The sequence below is a fragment of the Micromesistius poutassou genome (genome assembly GCF_964030765.1).
Source record: "Micromesistius poutassou genome assembly, contig: SCAFFOLD_4754, whole genome shotgun sequence".
In the NCBI taxonomy this organism is placed as follows: Eukaryota; Metazoa; Chordata; class Actinopteri; order Gadiformes; family Gadidae; genus Micromesistius; species Micromesistius poutassou.
In genome coordinates this window covers 1-19493 of record NW_028178053.1, presented here as the reverse complement: position 1 = coordinate 19493, position 19493 = coordinate 1, and the positions used below count along the sequence as shown (strand labels likewise).

The 19493-nt window shown below is 43.0% G+C and overlaps 3 protein-coding genes across 3 annotated transcripts; 2 read left to right on the top strand and 1 right to left on the bottom strand.

The window, feature by feature from the left end:
* Window positions 1-1915: 1915 nt before the first annotated feature.
* LOC311374833 (corticoliberin-1-like) lies at window positions 1916-4323 on the bottom strand. The gene has a single exon (XM_084490587.1). It carries the CDS (start codon window positions 2836-2838, stop codon window positions 2377-2379), a length of 462 nt encoding a protein of 153 aa, XP_084346713.1. The 5' UTR covers window positions 2839-4323; the 3' UTR covers window positions 1916-2376.
* Window positions 4324-5880: 1557 nt separating this feature from the next.
* Window positions 5881-11761, top strand: LOC311374832 (hydroxyacid-oxoacid transhydrogenase, mitochondrial-like). The gene is made up of 14 exons (XM_084490586.1): window positions 5881-6016; window positions 6184-6221; window positions 6321-6370; window positions 6490-6543; window positions 6780-6934; window positions 7369-7565; window positions 8172-8249; window positions 8337-8442; window positions 9143-9295; window positions 9654-9752; window positions 10226-10304; window positions 10474-10570; window positions 10879-11036; window positions 11267-11761. The coding sequence occupies exons 1-14, from the start codon at window positions 5964-5966 to the stop codon at window positions 11348-11350; spliced, it is 1401 nt and encodes a 466-aa protein (XP_084346712.1). The 5' UTR covers window positions 5881-5963; the 3' UTR covers window positions 11351-11761.
* Window positions 11762-12768: 1007 nt separating this feature from the next.
* On the top strand, window positions 12769-15023 carry LOC311374834 (uncharacterized protein; the record flags this gene model as incomplete). The annotated part of the gene is made up of 5 exons (XM_084490588.1): window positions 12769-12943; window positions 13226-13278; window positions 13868-14035; window positions 14556-14650; window positions 14804-15023. 5 exons carry the CDS (start codon window positions 12769-12771, stop codon window positions 15021-15023), a joined length of 711 nt encoding a protein of 236 aa, XP_084346714.1.
* Window positions 15024-19493: the final 4470 nt, after the last annotated feature.

Sequence of the window (19493 nt, the reverse complement as noted above, 5' to 3'; positions counted from 1 at the left end):
GCTGCTAAACCACTTCTACAGAAGTAAGTCAGTTTAAACCTCTCTTACAGCATGCTCCATCAGCATTAATCAGTTTGAATCAGTGATTCAGTTTAAGGTTAAATCAGCCTGCAGTGAAAATGATATGTTGTGCTCTAAATCATGTTCAGTTTGTTGTTGCAATTGAATTGTTTGTGGCATGAGATAAGATACACACATATACCCACACACAAATATACACACACAGAGCAAGGACACTCGAAGGGTCAGGGGTCATGGCCATATTGACGCGATGAGTTTGTGTTGTGATGTCATGAGCGGTAACGAGGTCATGGCGGTGATGAATGTTGACAGGATCGTTGAGGGCACGAACACCTCCCACCTGGATAAGGTGGAGCGCGGCTACGAGAACATGTCTCACTTCACCGCTCACCTGGAGAGAGAGAGGCGGGCCCTGCAGACCATTGACTTCCTCAAACGTGAGGAGACATGCCGTCCTCTCATCTCACACTCATGTCATGACGTTCTTTTGGATGTTTCCATGACGCGCTCCCTTTTGTATTTGTATTAATTTACCCAAAATATTTACATTTCTTTCTGTCAGTAGATGAAGAAGAGGATGATGATGAGGAGGATGCAGTGGCAGAGAGGAGAGGACGGACAGCGAGGGGCGGTAGTGAGACCTCCCAGAACGCAGTGGGCACCGCGGCTCCACCGCCATCACTCGCGAAGCAGCCAACACGACCGTCAGCGCACACACCCCCTGCCCAGGTCCCTGGCCCTCTCCACCCTGCTCCTCGCCTGGAGACCCCCGACACCAGCCTTCTCCGGGCCCCCAGCCCCAAGAACCCTGGGCCCAACCCCCCTTCCCTTCCCACACCCCTGGGAACGCCCCATGCCATGCCTCTGCCGACAGGGAGTTCTGCTCAGGTGAGAGGAATCCCTGGAAAAGGGTTCTACCAGAGCGCAGAGACACACCCACCTTAGACACACCCACGTAGGAACTACTTGAGCTATGTGTTGTGTAATCGTCTGTGATAAGACCGCCGGTTCATCCAATCCCCTGCCAGGGAATTTTTTATAGTGCCTGCCCTTCTCCAGTTCCCAAGGATGACTTTGCAGACGGTTCTGTGTAACAAACTATCTCTGCCAGCCTGGGTAGAGATGAACACCAACAGATATCTGTGTGATGTTTTGGGCATATCAACCTAACCGGTAGAGAAACATTTCTCTCGAGTTGTGTCTCTTGGGTATGAGGTATGACAGCCAAAGCATTGTCAGATGGCCAATAGAAGCAGAATGATACATACGTTGTACATTTACACAGAGAATTTTTCCAGAAGATCAGAAGGGTAACTCATGTGCTGCATACATTTGAATGATTATGGCGTAATGGCTTCATATATGGCATGTATCTGATCTGTGCTCCAATGGGCCGGGCTAAGTTGTCCTTCAGAAGGGGGAAGCACATGCACTCAGATGTTTATTATTTAACATAATAAATTCTAAACGGATCCTCCGTCAATTTAGTTAGTATAATTATCATTTTAATGGTGAGTAGCAGTTTATATGCGTTTACGTATTCTTAGTTAACATTTTAACATGTTTGTTTGTTTGTTTTAACAAACGTAGCATTAGCCGTTGACACACGGCTTAACCAATGTCTCTTCTCTCCAGGCTCCTTCTGACGCTGGCGCTCAGAACGCCGACACGGAAGACGGACCGCGCCACGTCTTCTCCTTCTCGTGGCTCAATCAGAAATAAAACCATTCTTCTCTCCAACTCGGCTAAATGGACACACCGAGACTTATCTCGTGCTTCTGTCCGTTGAAATCCAACACTGTATAGCCTACATCACGTCTGTGAAACTATTTCTATAATTGTACAAGGGGAGATCAGTGCGTAATGGAACGCGTCCGTGCGTAAAGATTGCGTAAATGACTGGTAGAGGACACTGGCTTTCAATAACCGAGGCGACACGTGAATCAGCAATGAACATTGAGAAATATTTTATTACAAATAAGAGATATAGCCTGAGCTTCTTCTACATTTTATATGGATCCTCTAATAATTTTGTGATACAAGACTTGGTAACATGGGTTTTAGAGGGAAGTATTTATTTCGATAGAACAAAATGTAACCATAACAAATGCGTGATTCAAATGCAACTGTGTATTCAAATGCAGAATTAAGGCTTTTAAAATAGTTGCAATAGTTAGGAAGCCACCAGGGACACGATCCTATAACGCTTCTTTTTACAAACCCGTGCAGCTTCTACGTCTGACAAATTAAAGGACCACTTAGTTGTGGTATGTAGGCCTATTACACAAAAACAATACAGACAATTATTTAACAAGTCTCTTACGAAAAGAAAAAAATGGGTTGGTTCTTCCAAGCTTATTTGCCAAATATGTCCATCATTTTGCGGTTGTCATTGGCCTGCTGGGCGAGCTGCTCCGCTCGAGCCATCTCCAGAACTTCTCGGAGAAGGTGGAAAGTCAGGTCCAGGGAAATGGGTGGATCGTCGGAGCGCTTTTCTTTCTCTGCTGAATCTTCCTCCTGCTGCCCCTCGGAGCTAGCGACCTTCCGCTGGGTGAGCTGCAGCTGCAGGGCGCGGTTGACTGTGGCGGCTGGGGACGGGCCGTGTGACCACAGATCCGACCTGACAGGAGAGGGGTCTTGTTTGTTATTGTCCAACTGGATGGAGTATTGCTCGCCGAGCCGAAGGAGGATGGGCAGGGGCAGGTGCTGAAGTCTGTCCGATAGGCGGGTTCCGGTCCGGCTCTCTACGGCTCTGCACTCATAAGCGGGCTGGCAAGCTCCCAAAAGAGCCACGGCACAAACCATCATGAGCTTCATCTCTGCAGAAGGAGACGGGAGGTTGGAAGTTACCAACCACGAGAAATGCACGTTGGAATATGCCTTGTGGATTTGGATTGCCAAAAGTGTTTATTTTTTATGTTTTGTATTTTAACAATAAATTGAGCAATGCATCAATTAGAGAAATGCAACTAATGGTCTGGTATCTTCAAATTGAAAGCTACTGTGCAAACTAAAGAAAGGCTAATCGGATTATTTAGATAGAAAATATGAATCGGTCCATCCATTCATCCAGAGGTTTGGTTACCTGAGGTGAACTGCACACCGCTTCCTCCAAATCTTGAGGTGGGCTACAACCGGTCGCTTTTGTTTATTTATATAGACCTCGGTCCGTCTCATCATCAAGGAGGGTGCCTACGCAAGTGCTAACGTAGACCTTGCAGCACCTGAATTCAAATGTCCAATGTATGGATTCCTTCTATTATTAGCACATTTTGAGTGTCAGTTCGTGGGCCGTTCTGGTATTGTCCGATATTCACATAGAATATCTAATTGAAACTATAATATTTAATTATTGGCCCAGTAATAAAAATAGGCCTGCACCGAATAAACAATAACTTCTGAAATGGAAAATGGTATCTGTTATAAAACATTTGGAAACATATTAAATCTATTCCAAGTGATAGGCTTTTTAATCAGCATTATCATCCCTATTTTATGAAAGTATTATATATATATTCATTTTTTTATTTTGTATTTGTACTGTTTTTCTTTTTGGTGGACAGCGAGTTTGTGAAGACAGCGTTTTCTAAACACGAGCTGAAACCTCCGAAGATCAGTGACCTTCTAAAGCCAAACCAACATAGATTCAATGACATTTCATCTGGGGAACGAATAACACTCAAATAAACATTTCAACAATACACAAACAGACACACCAACAATTAATGAACTAAAATATGGATGATATACGACTGGCTGGGCACCTACCAGCGTCCACCAGCAGAATACTGGTTGTACTTTGTAGCTATAGTTTCCACCCTTAGTACAGGGCAGCTTATGGTTCCAAAAGTAATACACTATGGTCACACTGGGCAGCATTCACTGCCCACCAGTAGAAGACTATGTTTGTCCAGGGCAACTCCCATTGTCCACCAGTGGAGGACTGTGGTTGTACTGGGCAGCTCCCAGTTTCCACTTATAGTCAATTATGGTAACACAGAGATGCTCCTGATCTTTCCAGAACAGAACACCAGTTGAATCAGATAAAAGCTGGCGTCTCAAAAGTAACAAGTCAAATAGTTTGGTGCTTGTTGTGCTGGCTGCTCCGTCATCCACGTCGCTCTCTGACCTTTAATCATTGACTGATGATGACAGCATGTCCATACGACACTCCTATTGGCTGGTTGCATTCAATTAGAATGGATGTCACACAGGAACTAGTCGTCCTCTGTTTCCCCTAATGAGCAAATAGACTAAACCAAAGACACAGGAAATTAGCCAGTTATTATTATTATTTATACCAATCGCAAATACGTATGAGTGTTTATATAATGTTCAATAGTGTGTGTACACAGTAATAAATATAGTAATTTGTATATTCCAGTGTATGTCTATTACTTCATACCAAGGGATGCTTGGAGAGTGTGAAGAGCCATCCTGGCTCTCTGAATCTGGTTATGACTCATGCAGCAAGGGCAGACGTGGCTGCACAGACCGGAACTCTATACTGGGAAACTAATAGACTCTAGATGCTTCCTAATTATTCCAAGTTCACTCAGAAAGTTTAAGTGTCAAGGCTCTGTTCTGCCTTGGATAGGCCACCCAAATTAACAAGCTAAGGACAGCTCACTGAGATGCCAATTAGTGGACAATAGTAATCAGCTAGGCGGACATACTGAGATCCAAACCTTTTTCACATTTGGAAAAGGTGTCACATTGTTGTTTAGCTGATGAGGACCGCAGAATAGAAGGAGTGGAACAATGGAACTCTACTCTATCACAAGAGCATGATGGTGACACCTTGGAGATGACATCATGGAGGGGACATCATGGAGATGAAGGTGACACCATATTGGGGACATCATGGATCTGACGTCATGAATGTGACACCATATTGGGACATCATGGAGGCGCCATCGTGAATGTGACATCAAGGAGGTGACATCATGAAGGTCTCCCATGGAGGTTACTTCACTATTGACACTATTGAAGTGTATCACGGCAATGATACCATAGAGGTGAAACCACGATTTTGCCAGGGATTACATTTTGTATACAGGCCAAGGAGCATAAGGTTTAGGCATCTTGCTCAAGGATGTCAAATAGACGGGATCGCTGGGGTTCAAACCTTTTGGCTCAGACTGGAACACCCTAGACACTGCATTTTCATCCAGATCACCAGAGGGTTTGCTCACCAAAGCGACGGCTGGTGTGTGTGTGTGTGTGTGTTCAGGGGTCACAGGAAGGTGAGGATTAGCCCGGTCTCCAGATGACCATGGCGACCAGATCACCTCTGCATCATCAAGACGACAGCGCAACCTTTAAGAGACCCGATGCCGGTAGCTGCATTCGGAATCCAATGCAAAGGGCAGAGATCAAGTTAGATCTGATTCAGGAGAGAGAGAGAGAGAGAGAGAGAGAGAGAGAGAGAGAGAGAGAGAGAGAGAGAGAGAGAGAGAGAGAGAGAGAGAGAGAGAGAGAAAAAACGAACTTTAGTGGTAAGGCCATCCTCCTAAAAAAAAAACTTCCCCCACACAAAATGTAATAGCAGTTGGCAGTGTACAATTCAAACACAAAAACTCCCAGAACTAGGAGGACGCATTAATCAGGTTTTTATTTATTATTGTTTCTGCATCGTTTTTGCAATAATATATATTCGCATGCTAACAAACAGTATACATATAATCCGTTAATCTTTATTTTAAACAAATAAATGTAAAACAACAACAACCCAGTGTCTGTGAGTGTGTGCGCCTGCGTGCTGAGAGGAGGGTCTTCTCCTGGCCGGCTTTACAGTGAACTCTACCCCACATGTTATGTGCTCGGTGCTGTTGTTGGTGGGAGGAGGGAACTAAACGACGTAGAACCACAGCGCCTCACCGACGTTAAAGATCACCGAAACCGCATGAAAACATATCCCATTCCTTCGACACTCGACAGCAATGGCAGGACGTGACAGAATAGCCCACCTCCTTCGACAGCTCGAGAAAGCTGCGTAAGTGAAAGATTTTTTGTACTTCTAAGTAAAGAATGCAGCGGTTCGCGTACCGCGCAGTTCCGTAGTACTACTTGTAGGCTGAAACGTGCGTGTTTACGAAAGTGTAGCTCCAAATTTGACCTTTAACTGAACATTTTAAAAAGTTTTCTTTATGTTTTTTGCAGGTGCAGGTGTCCTGCACATTCTAACACGTATCACCAAGGTACGAGAAATTGAGCCTTCTTTCCTTCCGACTATACCTCCAATTTCGTAGTCGTCCGTTGTTCATAGTGGAATATTAATCTGTGTGTTCTGGGGTTAGGTGCTGGAGCTGCGGCTTGCACGGTCAGAAAAACCGACTATGCATTTGAGGTAAAGGAGATCACACGCGTGCACTCTTGCGTGTCCTACTGGAATTATAATGGTTGGTAAATAAACACCCGAGCACATTCTTACATATTTTATCAATGTTAATGTTTTCTTATTGTCAGATGGCCAGCTCCAACATCAGATATGGAGAAGGTGTCACCCGGGAGATTGGAATGGTAAAAGGACATCGTCATTAATTTAACAATTTTCTTACTAAAATAATAATCCCTCACACACGCATTGTAATTTACATACTGTTTTAAATGACGCACGCACACACACACACACACACACACACACACACACACACACACACACACACACACACACACACACACACACACACACACACAGAGGAAAAGACAATCTCACACACTTGTGTGCTGTAACATTCCCCCTGGTCGTTGTGTAGGACCTTCAGAACATGGGGGCCCGTAACGTGTGTCTGATGACGGATAAGAACCTGTCCGTTCTGCCGCCGGTGAAAGCCGTCCTGGAGTCGATGGCGCAGAACGGAGTGAACTACAAGGTGTATGACCAGGTCCGAGTGGAGCCCACAGACACCAGGTAGCGGCGTTAACCAGCAGGGGGAGACAACACATCGTAAACACATCGTTTCGCTCTGTGTAAAATCTCTCAATGAATTATGAGCCAGGTTTAACCATCGATAGTTAATAGGTATCTTATGCTCCAGAGGGAAGTGCAAAACCCATGCAACGTAACCCATTTGTTTACATCGGTCAGGCATTTAAACAGAACTGACCCTAATAAAAACAGCTACTACCTGTATTAACCAGGCTGTTAAATGACAGCTTTAATTACACAAGCACATTTTGTTCCAGTTAAGAGACCACACCAATTTGTACACTACCTTCATGATCATTATCATTACCCACTTATGAAAACTAGGTCACTGGTTAATGTTTGTCTTAACTCTTCAAGCCTTTACTATTGAGAATGCTAAAAGATGACTGTGATTTATAAATGGATCTCTCTCTCAGCTTTAAGCAAGCCATCGCCTTTGCCAAGAATGACTCCTTCGACGTCTATGTTGCGGTGGGCGGGGGCTCGGTGATAGACACCTGCAAAGCAGCCAATCTGTACGCCAGCCACCCTGAGGCAGAGTTTCTGGACTTTGTCAACGCTCCCATCGGGAAAGGGAAGCCTGTTACAGGCGTCCTCAAGCCTCTGATTGCAGGTACCAAGAAACGGCAGCGTGCTTTAGCGGCGTCCCCACAGACCTCAGATTAAGGCCAATAGCACGATTAGTTGAGCCACTGGATTAGGCGGCAGAAGGGTGCCAAGCTCAGTGTAGAGTGACCACAATGATGAACCCGTTGAGGGACATTGACTTAGGAGTTTGAGTTCTGATTGGCCTTGGTCACTGGTATAAACACACAGCCGTATCATGTTTTTGATAGTACAACTGAATATATAAACTACAATTTTGTTCAGTAAAAACCAAAAACGATCAAAGTTTGTTTCATAATAGTAAAGTAATAATACACTAGTAACTGCAACCACATTTATACCACAATTCATTTATACCAGAATTCAACAAAGTGCTAACGTCATGTGATGTAGCAAATAGTGGCCTCTAATCATCTCATAATCACTTCTCAGCCATCGGAAAAGTCCCAGAACACACTTATTGATTGAGAGAACTTGTATTATTGAAAGGGAGGGGCTTATAACATAACTTGAGTCAACAAATTAGCTTGATCAAGAATTCAGCTGACCTATATTCACTAAAATGAGAGTAATAATATAATAAAGCAGAAACACAATTTCTTCCTCTCTTTAGTTCCCACAACAGCCGGAACTGGCAGTGAAACCACGGGAGTGGCCATTTTTGATTTTGAAGAACTGAAGGCCAAAACTGGTGAGTTTTAGTAAAACGGTTAAGCTCTGTTCCTAGACGCGTGGCTATGGCTGAATGTGAATATGTTGTTTGTGTTCTGTTGTCCAGGAATAGCCAGCAGGGCCCTCAAACCAACCCTGGGGATGGTGGACCCGCTCCATACACTGCACATGCCTGAGAGGGTCGCCGCCAACAGTGGCTTTGACGTGCTCTGGTGAGAACACTCAAGCAACAAGCAACTCTGGTTGCTTCCTCCTTCCTTCGAGGTCCCAGAAGTCTTTAGTTCTGATGAAGGTGTGCTGAAGCCATGATGACTTGTTGTACACTTTCGATAAGGGGCCACGTTGTGGTTTTGTCCGTTGGTCAGATGGACTCTTGACTCTGGAGGGCCTGTCTTTTAGAGTATTATTGTAGATCTTTATCCTTATATGGGAGCACTGGCCTTGAAGGTTTTAAGGTCTGTCTGGGGTCAGCAAACAACACCTGTCACTAACAAACCTTAAGGAGAGCAGAGGTCAGCGTCCCAGAGTTCGTCAACCTTCTTTCCTATTCAGATGGTCTGGAATCAAGTGTGAATGCTAACGCAAAACCACATGGATATGCCCTTTCTTCAAATACATGGAAACAGAGATTCACACTTCCACATACATTTTAGTTTATATATGTACTAAATGGTGTGCCCCTTGATAAAGCCAATGAGACTTTCTTGTAGGGCCTTTATTCACTGATAATAGAAAAATGAAAAAACCCAAACTAAGTATGTGAATAAATATCTAGCAGTGAAATGCTATGGGGGTGGACAATAACCAACCATCAATTTAACCATCACCCTAGGAGGGTAAAGGTAATGGGGGGTGGTCTGTTATCGTAAACGTTGATTTGTCTTAACCCCCCCCCCCCCCCCCCCCCACTAGCCACTCCCTGGAGTCCTACACCGCCCTGCCCTACAACATGCGAAAGCCCTGTCCCCCAAACCCAATCAACCGCCCTGCCTACCAGGGCAGCAACCCTATCAGCGATGTCTGGTCAAGACACGCCCTCAACGTGGTTGCCAAATACATGAAACGGTAGGACCAATCAGAAAAACCTAACAATCAGAATACATTACGTGTCATATACTTATGGAGTAAAGTTGCACTCTTTTAGAAGGATTGTTCAACATGACAAAAAATGTGAGATGCATTTTTTTTTCTTTTCTGAAAATGCTCACAGATTATGGATTGACAACCTCTACAGATTCAAGATAAGAACTGTCCAATAAAAACCAGCAACTATATACTGGTTATATATACTGAAATAGCATTTTGAGATTGTAGATGGAGTAGTACTCGGACTAAGTTGAAAGGTCCAGGTCACAATTCTTTCAGAGCCATCTCCCTTCAGGTGCTGTTCTATTCAGAGTTCTGCTCTGCTCACATATTCAAGGGCTGTTCGAGATCCAGAGGACCTCGAGGCACGTTCCAGCATGCATCTGGCCAGTGTGTTTGCAGGGATCGGATTTGGAAATGCAGGAGTTCATTTGTGGTAAGTCTAGTGCTGCTGAAGATCCTTCCAGCCTTCGCGCTACATTGAGTTAAGTGCAGGGCTGCTCAGCTGTACTCCTGAGCTGTAACTGGCCAGGTAGTCAGGGTTCAGGAGGGGTATGGCTACACTTCTGCCTCAAACCACCAGGGATAGTATGAAGAATAGGGTGTTCAACTCACAGACGTGAGTTCGAAAAAGGCATGTTTTCATCCCAAATGTACCTATAAGTATGTCATAACCCCTACCTGCTCAATTACAACTTATTCACTGCAAACCCCTTTGGAACCAAGAGTAAGTAAAAGCCCCTCCCCCTTCAACTTCTTAGTACTTAATAGCTTTACAATATTTTACCATCTAAAAGTACTCCATTTATTCTCTTATACTAATATATTATAGTGCTTATACCGTGTTTATCTTATTTGAAGTGGATCCTGTATGAAGTCACTGAATGGCTCTCTGTTAACTCTGTTTAGCCATGGGATGTCATATCCAATTGCTGGCAATGTCAAGACCTACAGGGCTAAAGGCTACAATGTGGACCACCCAGTAGTGGTAAGAAAAAAAAATTGTATTACCAACAGTAACTGTCCTTTATTAAGACTTCTAAGTATCTCCTTAAATATATACTTTATTCAATCCCTTTATCATCTGCTTTATTACAACCTTTTAATGTATCCTTAAAGAGTTGAGTGAAAAGCTGTGTGTGTTCATGTTCCTATAGCCTCATGGACTTTCTGTGGTCCTCACATCTCCAGCGGTGTTCAACTTCACTGCCCCCATGTGTCCAGAGCGCCACCTAGAGGCTGCTGAGATCCTAGGTAAATAGCAACAACTCCAACTTAAAGAAATATTATATAAAGTAGGATTTCACTTCCATCCTGAATTTCCTTCTGTCCCTATGATCTCCACCATATCACAGCTGCTCTGGTCATTGGGGTGCAGGATAGGCTTGTGGTTGGGGCATTCGAATCGTAGCCGAAAGGTATTGGGTTTGGATGTCCTAACCCCTACCTGCTCCTTATAGACACGTATCTGAATAATCCACTGTAAATCACTTTTGAAGTGTGCTAAATTACAAATAGTAAGGGGTGTGTATAGTAAGTGTGTGTGTGTGTGTGTACACTAGGTGCGGACATCAGTAGGGTGAAGAGGGAGGACGCTGGGCCGCTGTTGGCTGACACACTGCGCCAGTTTCTGTACGACCTGCAGGTGGAGGACGGGCTGAGTGCCGTTGGTTACACCAAGGACGACGTGCCCGACCTGGTCAAGGGAACCATACCTCAGGTACCAAGTAACACCTGGAGCCCCCAAGATGGTTCATACGGCTGCATACGTACTTAAAATGGGTTTGTCGCTTATTAAAATAAAGAGAGCTCCATGTTTTCAAACCATCCACCGTCAAGTGTATCAGGTGAACGATATAACTTGGTTATGCATATTCCACTTAAATGGCATTGTGAACACATTTGTAAAGGGCTGAAGATGTGACATCGCTTGCTGTCCTGTTCCCACAGGAGCGGGTCACCAAGTTGTCTCCCAGAGAACACACTGAAGAAGACCTGACTCATCTGTTTGAGGCCTCTCTTAAGCTCTACTGAATCTGGGTCCTGGGTCCGCTAACTCTGACAAGACGGATGAACACACGCACTCCACCATCTCACCGTCCAGTCTTTCTAGGCTTTTTGTTTTAATTATTTACATTTTGAATAATACAATTTTTAATATTTTTTAAATTAAATGAAAACACTGCTTTACTCAATCTTCTACAGTGAAGAAAACGCCTACCTCCTTGTCTTAAATGTTTTAATGTTTATTGAAATAATTGTTAAGGTCCTTTTAACATGTCATCTTGATTCAGGAATATCTTGTTATATAGTAGTATTTGCTATCCTTTCTCAGTAGGATCCTATCTTGGCCTGGCCTGGGATTGGCTGGGTAAAACTAATAAGCTCAATACTGGACCAATCAAAATCGTTTTGTGAACAATGGGTGTGGTTTATCTGACTTTTATACAATGCTAAATAAAGCTTGAATAGTCCCCGTTCTCCCCTCACTTGCCACTCTCACTGACCACGGCAGCCATAAATTGAGCCATCCCCGCCTGTTACAGACCAGCTTGATGTAGACTGACTATTTACTACTTTACTACTCCTTAATATTTAGGAATGGAATCCTTGACCCGACTAGACCATTAACTCATTAATCTCCACAGAATATGAGGATAAGACTGTGTTTAGTGGCTTCAATGCTCCATCCAGAGGGTTCAGCCAAGACAGATGCCATGACCCTGGCATTGACCTAGTGGCATGTCCATACTCAATAAGTAGGGGTGGCCCAGGAGTGGCACAGAACCAGAGCACAACAAAGAGCAGACCAGTACAGAGGATGTACCCATGACGAAATTAACTTGATTTATTTATGAGCCTGATTTTGTAGGGATATCTCAGGATTGCCAATCATATGTTGTGCCACCCCAGGCACGCTGCTGCTCAGATGGGGGCATAGCCCATGGGGGGGGGGGTTGTTTTGGCTGGTTTAATCATGAAGGAGTGAACAAATTTGCTTGGCACATCTTGTCTTGCATGCCTTAAAGAAGTGTAGCTAAGTAGTCTAAACCAGTGTCCAGATTAGGTGGCGGGGCTAAGAATGTCTCTCATCGTGATACCTTTAAGTGGTTTAACCTATGGGAGCAGAGCGATGCCCCTCTGAGCAGTGGGACTCCTGGAAGGGACAGGGAGCCAAGAGTAGTGGTAGAGTGATTCAGCAAACCACATGTGTTTCATACCAATGCTTGTAATCCAGTCCATCATAGTCATTATAGATGGGACTCTTAATTAATCAGAACTATGTGTATGGTATTTTTGTTAGTTGCCCATGACGTGGGTTATGATTCTCCATAGTCCCACAGGCCCCACTACCAGGAATTAAGCAAAAAAAAAAGTGTTTCTAGATTAGTGTATCTCTGCTGTATGGTTTGTGCTGCATGCTTTTCGGAGTGAGTTTGAAAAATAAATAAATGCACGCGCATGGAGCCCATCCAGGATTAGCGACGGCTGACTATTTAAAGGAGGCAGCGCGGCAGTGTTTGGACCGCAGTCTCAAGAGTCCAATACAGCACTGCAGCATGCAGCAAATATACATGCAGAGTGATGAGCAGTTTGAGGTCTTTACTACAGTGTTCTCTCCCAAAGGTGAGTTAGACCACACACACAAACACACACCCACGCATATATCCATGTATCCATCCTGTAGTTTGTGGTTCATGATGACTAGAGCCTTCCAAGTCCAGTTTAATATTGACAGTGTTTGTAAGGTTCAATCTAAACATCTGAACAAATGTCTATGTTCAAATGCTAATGAGTATGAGCATTTGATCATAGAAATTTGTGTACATTTATATATGTGGCGTCAAATGTTCTAGTAGTGGTTCTATTCTATTTGTGTGGCGTGGCTTAGCATGTCTTTCCCCCCAGTTGGCAGATCAAGGGTGAGACTCCGACCTGCAGATGAAGATAAGGTGAGTTCATTAGGTATCTGTGTGCTGAGTTAGACCGCATTGTTGGTTGTGGTGGTTATTCAGAAACAGGCGCTACATCACAAAGCATTTACTTTAAAAGTCACACAGATGGATGGAAATTAAAGTTAAAGCAGCTAATGGTCAAGTCCAGGTCCTAAATCACAAGAGTGGACTGGACAGCGGGTAGGACAAGATAGTGGGGAGGACAGGCTATAGGACAAGGGAATGGCTGGTTAGGGTTACGGCAGGTTGTTTAGCAGGGTGTATATACTAGCAAAATTGTTAAACCAGGTCGCTAAGTTTAACACTGATTTAACCAGCAAACGAGTCAAGACACAGAGTGAGTAACAGAGCTAAATAAGGGTAATCCATCTTTAATCCTTCAGTGTACTTCTCACTAGTGTTGTCCTGATAACTGATTGGCTTCTCTCGTTTATGCAGTCATGCCATAACAACTGATTAATGTTATGCTCTCACACAATGTAACCTAAATGGCCTTGCCTTGCTATTATTAGACAAATGGTGAGTATAGGGTATAATTCTTCTAATGGCCAATCAACATCATGGTTAAATATGGGCCCTTTAATTTGCTATTCAGGTGGTGGTGACCATTCACAATAGGGCCCAAGGTCCGGAAGAACTGGACCTGAGACAAGGTGATGTCATCCAGGTTCTGGTCAAAGAGGACAAATCGTGGTGGTTTGGACGTCTACCCAACGGAAACGAGGGCTACTTCCCATCAGCCTGTGTCACCACATGTGGGCCGGTACGTGTTGTTCTGTTTCTGAGTCAACCTGTGCAGTCCGACACTAGTGGAGTGTTGCTAGCTTGGAGCAGTGGTTTCTTCACTGCTCTCCTAGCACAGATCAGATGATGAGCTGCCTTGTTCCTGGACATCAAAACAAGGGTGACTCATTACAGATTCAAGGGATTTTTGATTATTTGGTGAAATGATCGCTCTGTAGATAATAGGTCAAATTCAGGATGTGTAATTGTGAAAGTTCTCAGTTCTCTTAAAAGTGTTTCGAAGTAGACACTAAAAGTATCTGGTTTCTTGGGTCAGACTGGTGTTCCTGAATGTCCAGCCCACTGTTTAATATTATAGTATAAAAAGACGCATGTCCCGTTTACATGTTCATGGGGACACATGCCATCTACAGGAAAAGGAGTGGCATATCGGAGTGTTGGGTTACAAATGGGGCTAACTTTACATAGAACTGGTTGAGGTTTGGTTTAAAAACACAAATGACTCACTCAAGGTATAATGATTGAACTTGTTTCAGCAGGATGGGGAATCAAGGGAAGCCACGCCCAACCTCTTGAGGAGAGCCTCTGTACCCGTTGTTATGGCAACCCCGGCCCCCCCCTGTAACCTTCCTGGGTAACTACACCTGCCCTTTCAGCATCAACGTTGAATCCACAAGAGCGATAAAATACCATTACAGTCACTGTGGAAGAAGTGATCAGTTTACACTATTTATATGAGGAAATCCAATGGTATTCAGAGCATAATCGCTTTCTCTCTTGGTTTTAGTGAGGGCAATGGGCTTGGAACGCCCAAGCTGTCCAGGAAGAACAGTATTCGGCGTGCCCTGGCACTTGACAGCTCTTCCATGAAGGGAGGTGGTGTTCTTCAGGGATCCCCCAGCCTCATCCACCGTGTCCTGGCCAAATCCAGGAGGAAGAGCTGCCCTCACCTCCCACCAGTCTCCGCAGAGCCAGGCTCCATCAACTCAGCCTACCTGCCTGAATAGGATGCCTTCAGAGAAACATTTAGCCTCAAGCATTTAGACTCTGAAGACTCAAGCACATTTCACTTTTCATGACAGAAGGATTGAGAAGGATTTTGAATTTTTGTGTCCAAAATAGACTCAAGTCCTATTTGAAGCGAACGAAAAAATATAGGCACGCTGCATTACGATCTCTTTCCTTAAATCAAATATCAGTGTTTCCCCTGTAATTGTGTTTTTAACAGTGATTCCTAAACGAGAACCTCTGTCAGGCCAAAAAACATCATGTGTAAAATTGAATACATGGTCTAAATCTCAACGAGTACTAGTGCATTCAATTTGTAGACGCTTTTTTTGTCTGCACAAGTATCCATCAATGTACACATATGGAAACTCAGTTTTATCTAGGGATGCACCGGTACCCAATTCACAATACAACCACCCGATACCACTTTACGCAATGTGATGTAACGTTGAAGAGCCAGTGAACCCAATTTTCCTATATGATCGTCAACATAGTAATTTATGCCATTTTATCACAGTTACTGAAGTAAGTCCCCAATTTAGTGAAAAAAGGTGCACTGGCAGGCTCGGTTTGTGTGGATGTGTGGAGCTCTGTCTGGGCAGCGGTTGACTGCAGTGTCTGAGAGAAAGTTTTGCTTTTTCAGAAACTTACTATGTACCGCGACAGTGTGTTGATAGTGAAGCTCCATCTGAGCAGCGATTTATGATTAGGATACCCGTACAACTATACTGTAATCGCTACAGTGTGTGGCACAATTCATAAACAACATCACTCATTATAACGCTCATACACAACAACAATACTAAAAAAATTATCACAACGTTTCCGTGGGGCGTAACCATGGTGATAACAGGCCATGCGTGCAACTGTAGTGGTAGTATTGAGTACTCAGACCGATACTTGGTATTGAGTACCCAAATGTAAGTGGAATCGGTGCATCCTTAGTTTTATCTGTATTATATACAGTCTATGTTAAGTCTGTTGAACCTGTGTTATATACAGTCTATGTGAAGTCTGTTTAACCTGTGTTATATACAGTCTATGTAAAGTCTGTTGAACCTGTGTTATATACAGTCTATGTGCAATACACCCACACTAGAGCTCTATTGGCCATGCAGTTCTTTATCTGCTTTTAATTGTTGTAGAGCTAGTTAGTGGGATACACCTCTAAACACCAACAGCGAATTTAATCCATTGGAAACATTTTGAAACGTTCTCCTGGGCAGAACAAATACAAAAAAGTAGTCCCTCCTGGCTGCCTGCAAAGTGTACGGCGGTTGCTATGCAACACACTGTAGCGTCCTTCAGAGAGAAGGCTAGAGACGGTAGCTTGGTTCGCCGGCAATTTAGCCTACTACGAGTTCACTCACCGTGTGCCTATTGCTTTACAACATTTCCACCCTCTCCAGCAATCAACATATTTTTAGGCTTCAGTGAACTATGCTATTGCTTTTATATATAAGCCACCCATTTTATAAACTGCTATACACACAGACTCATACCGGTGATCCAGTCTTGAGTTCACATTATATCAATTCGGAGCATGAATATCTGTTGAATATGGAATATGTTTCCATCAAAAATAATGTTTAATCCCCCAGTCAGTTACCACAAGTAGAATATAATTATGTGGGAAACACTGTAATGTGTAAGGTAAAGTTATAAAAGCGTTTAACATGCTCATAAGGTCATTTTTTACATGATTGTTTTAACCACGGATAACAGCGCTGGGCTACCCCACGATTGAATTCCCCTTATAACATTATCTACAGCTGTTTGGGTAGTCGACTCACTTAAATTCGGAAGTTAACGTGATGTTACGTGGGGATTCTAGTTTGATGTTCAACTTTTTTACCCCTTGCAAAACACAAAAGCGCCTTGAAAGGCGGGCCGAATTCCTAAACATTAGTATGTTGCATAGACTGGAGATTTGCAGATAATGGATGCAAATTGGATGCAACTTTGGTTTATTACCTTCAGAAGAGAAATTAAGATTTGTAGATTTGTTGTAACCAACCACTGCATTTAAATGTGACCAGCAGGGGCAAAGCATGTGTTATATACCATACCAGGAATGTACTGGACTAATACGGTTGGTTACAATGTAATGTTCCAAACTATTCTCAAAGCTGGTCAATAGTGTGAAATAGTTTGTAAGCAATATGTCTTCAGTAAGCTACTCTAGAGGCAAGATAACCTTCTAGTTCAGTTCAAATAAATACCGTAGCATGATCAAATATTTAAATAGTGTAGGTGACATTTGTACCTATATCTCTTTCAAAGAATAAATTGTTTGTGTTGTCAATATTCTGTCACACTTGGTGTCGTATTTTGATTCAGTTTTTTACCTCTGTGATACTTCAATGTGATGTATGTTGATTGCAAAAACTATAAATAAATACAAAAAAAATACAGACAAATCCTGCCTCTCATCTGCCTGCAACATAGCTTCTATTTGACTGAAGTGAACCACTGACTCTTAGCATAGAGCACTGAGTAATGTGTCACCTTGTGGCACCACCAGAGTCAGATTAACACCCATACATATAATCTATAATTTAATAATATTTATTTAGCATTCCAACATAACCCATACTACACCAGACAGTATTGTATAATTTATGTAAATTATGATGAATCATTGACAATTTATTTATTCCATATGACAAAGTATTTGACCGTGACATGTAGCAGTATATACTTGACGTTATCTTATATTAAAAATGTTTTTTAGGCAAACAATAAACCCAAACTTTACAGTGACCTGTTCAACATTCTATCAAAAATAAGATCTAAAATCCATTTAAAAACCGTATTCACAAGCAAAGGCTTCATTGAGGTAAAGAATGTTGTTTGTTTATCATTGTCAATGGTTAAAATCCTATAAATGATTTGGAATAAAAATGATTTTCTAAAAATAAAATAGAATCAAGCTATCCGTTTTAAACGAGAACTAAATAAATATTAAAAGTTTTGTATTGTTTATATTTATATAAAATTAAAAAAAACATTTGTCTAACACCGACTGGAGACAGAACTAAACATGTCTCCAGTCGGAGACTGACATTGTGGCCATGTTGCTAACCCCACTCAATCTACATTACTGAAGATGAATTAATTACTCTACCTGCATCATATTATCCAGAATCCAATAAATATTTTAGTTATTAACAGTTAAAATATGCTTCAAAATGTCCTTGCAATCTGAGCTACTTGGACTGTTCAGACTCAGCCCCACATTGTACATTAGGAGCTACTCCTCACCTGCCACTAAAGCCTATTGTCACACTAATACTCGCTTAGTTAGCCAAATGCTGACTATACCTCAGACAAAACAAAGAAATACAATGGTCTAAACTACAGTAAGATAGTCACTGCTGTCGAGCATACTACTTTATGTGTGGTATGCTCAGTAAAGCTCAACAAGATCTCCTTCTCTCCGATCACCACCATTTCCTCTTCACCAATCAGCTATCAGATGGGTCAGTCTCTAAACTTGAGACACCACGATGTCAATAACTTAGCTTTATGCCCTGGTTATCGTATATTTCAAAAACTAGGAACCTTGTGTAAGGATGGCCAGCTCCGAGAACAATGAAGCCCTTCATATATCCCTACCTCCATCAGGCTGAGTGGAGGTGCCTCTGGGTAGTGTAGGTGCTGGGGAAATTGGGCAGATCCAACCTGCTATGATTGCGCTGATCTTGATTGGATGGGTAGGTGGTCTCCAGGGCTTTCATCTTCTGGGGAGCAGCCTAGCTCCTGACATCCCAGCATAAAGCTATTCAGGTGGGAACCACTGAGCAGGCTTTCTCCCTGGATCTAGAAGACAGATGGACACAAGGTTTGTATCAGACTCACACAGCTAGTGAAAGGAGGCTACGTCTTGGCCCAGCTAGAGGTAGTTAGACGAAACCTTTGCAGAGCATAAAGGAAATCCCAGCAAGATGACACAATGTAGGCTATCACTCAGCTATCAGAATGAGAACTGCAGCTACCTGAGTGCTTTGGAAATGTTCTTGTGCGCAGAATACACCAGTTGGGCTGTCTTCACTCCAGGCCTCCAGAACCAAACTCTTCCTTTCGGACCTCCAGCAAGCAGGGATCTGAAACTGTGGGAGATGGCAGAGCTTTTAAAAGGCAGTGGCAAGAAAGTCGGTCGAGGATGTTGAGAGTGTTCTTATAGCTGTCATCCTATTCAAACAAATGAAAGCATCATCACGTATTTCTACTGGTTATACATATTTTGTGTGTAAATTTGGTTAGTTACTTCCCGAGGTAGGATATCTTCTGACCTCAGAGTAAAGATGAGACAGGGAGCCTCCGTTATGCATGAAGACACCAGTCTCAACTAGCAACGGTATGTTGATGTCCTCCACATACTACAGTATGAAAACACACACACAATCATTCTCTTTATAAACTGCAATGAGTTTAGGATACATCCAATGACTTGTTGACATTAAAGT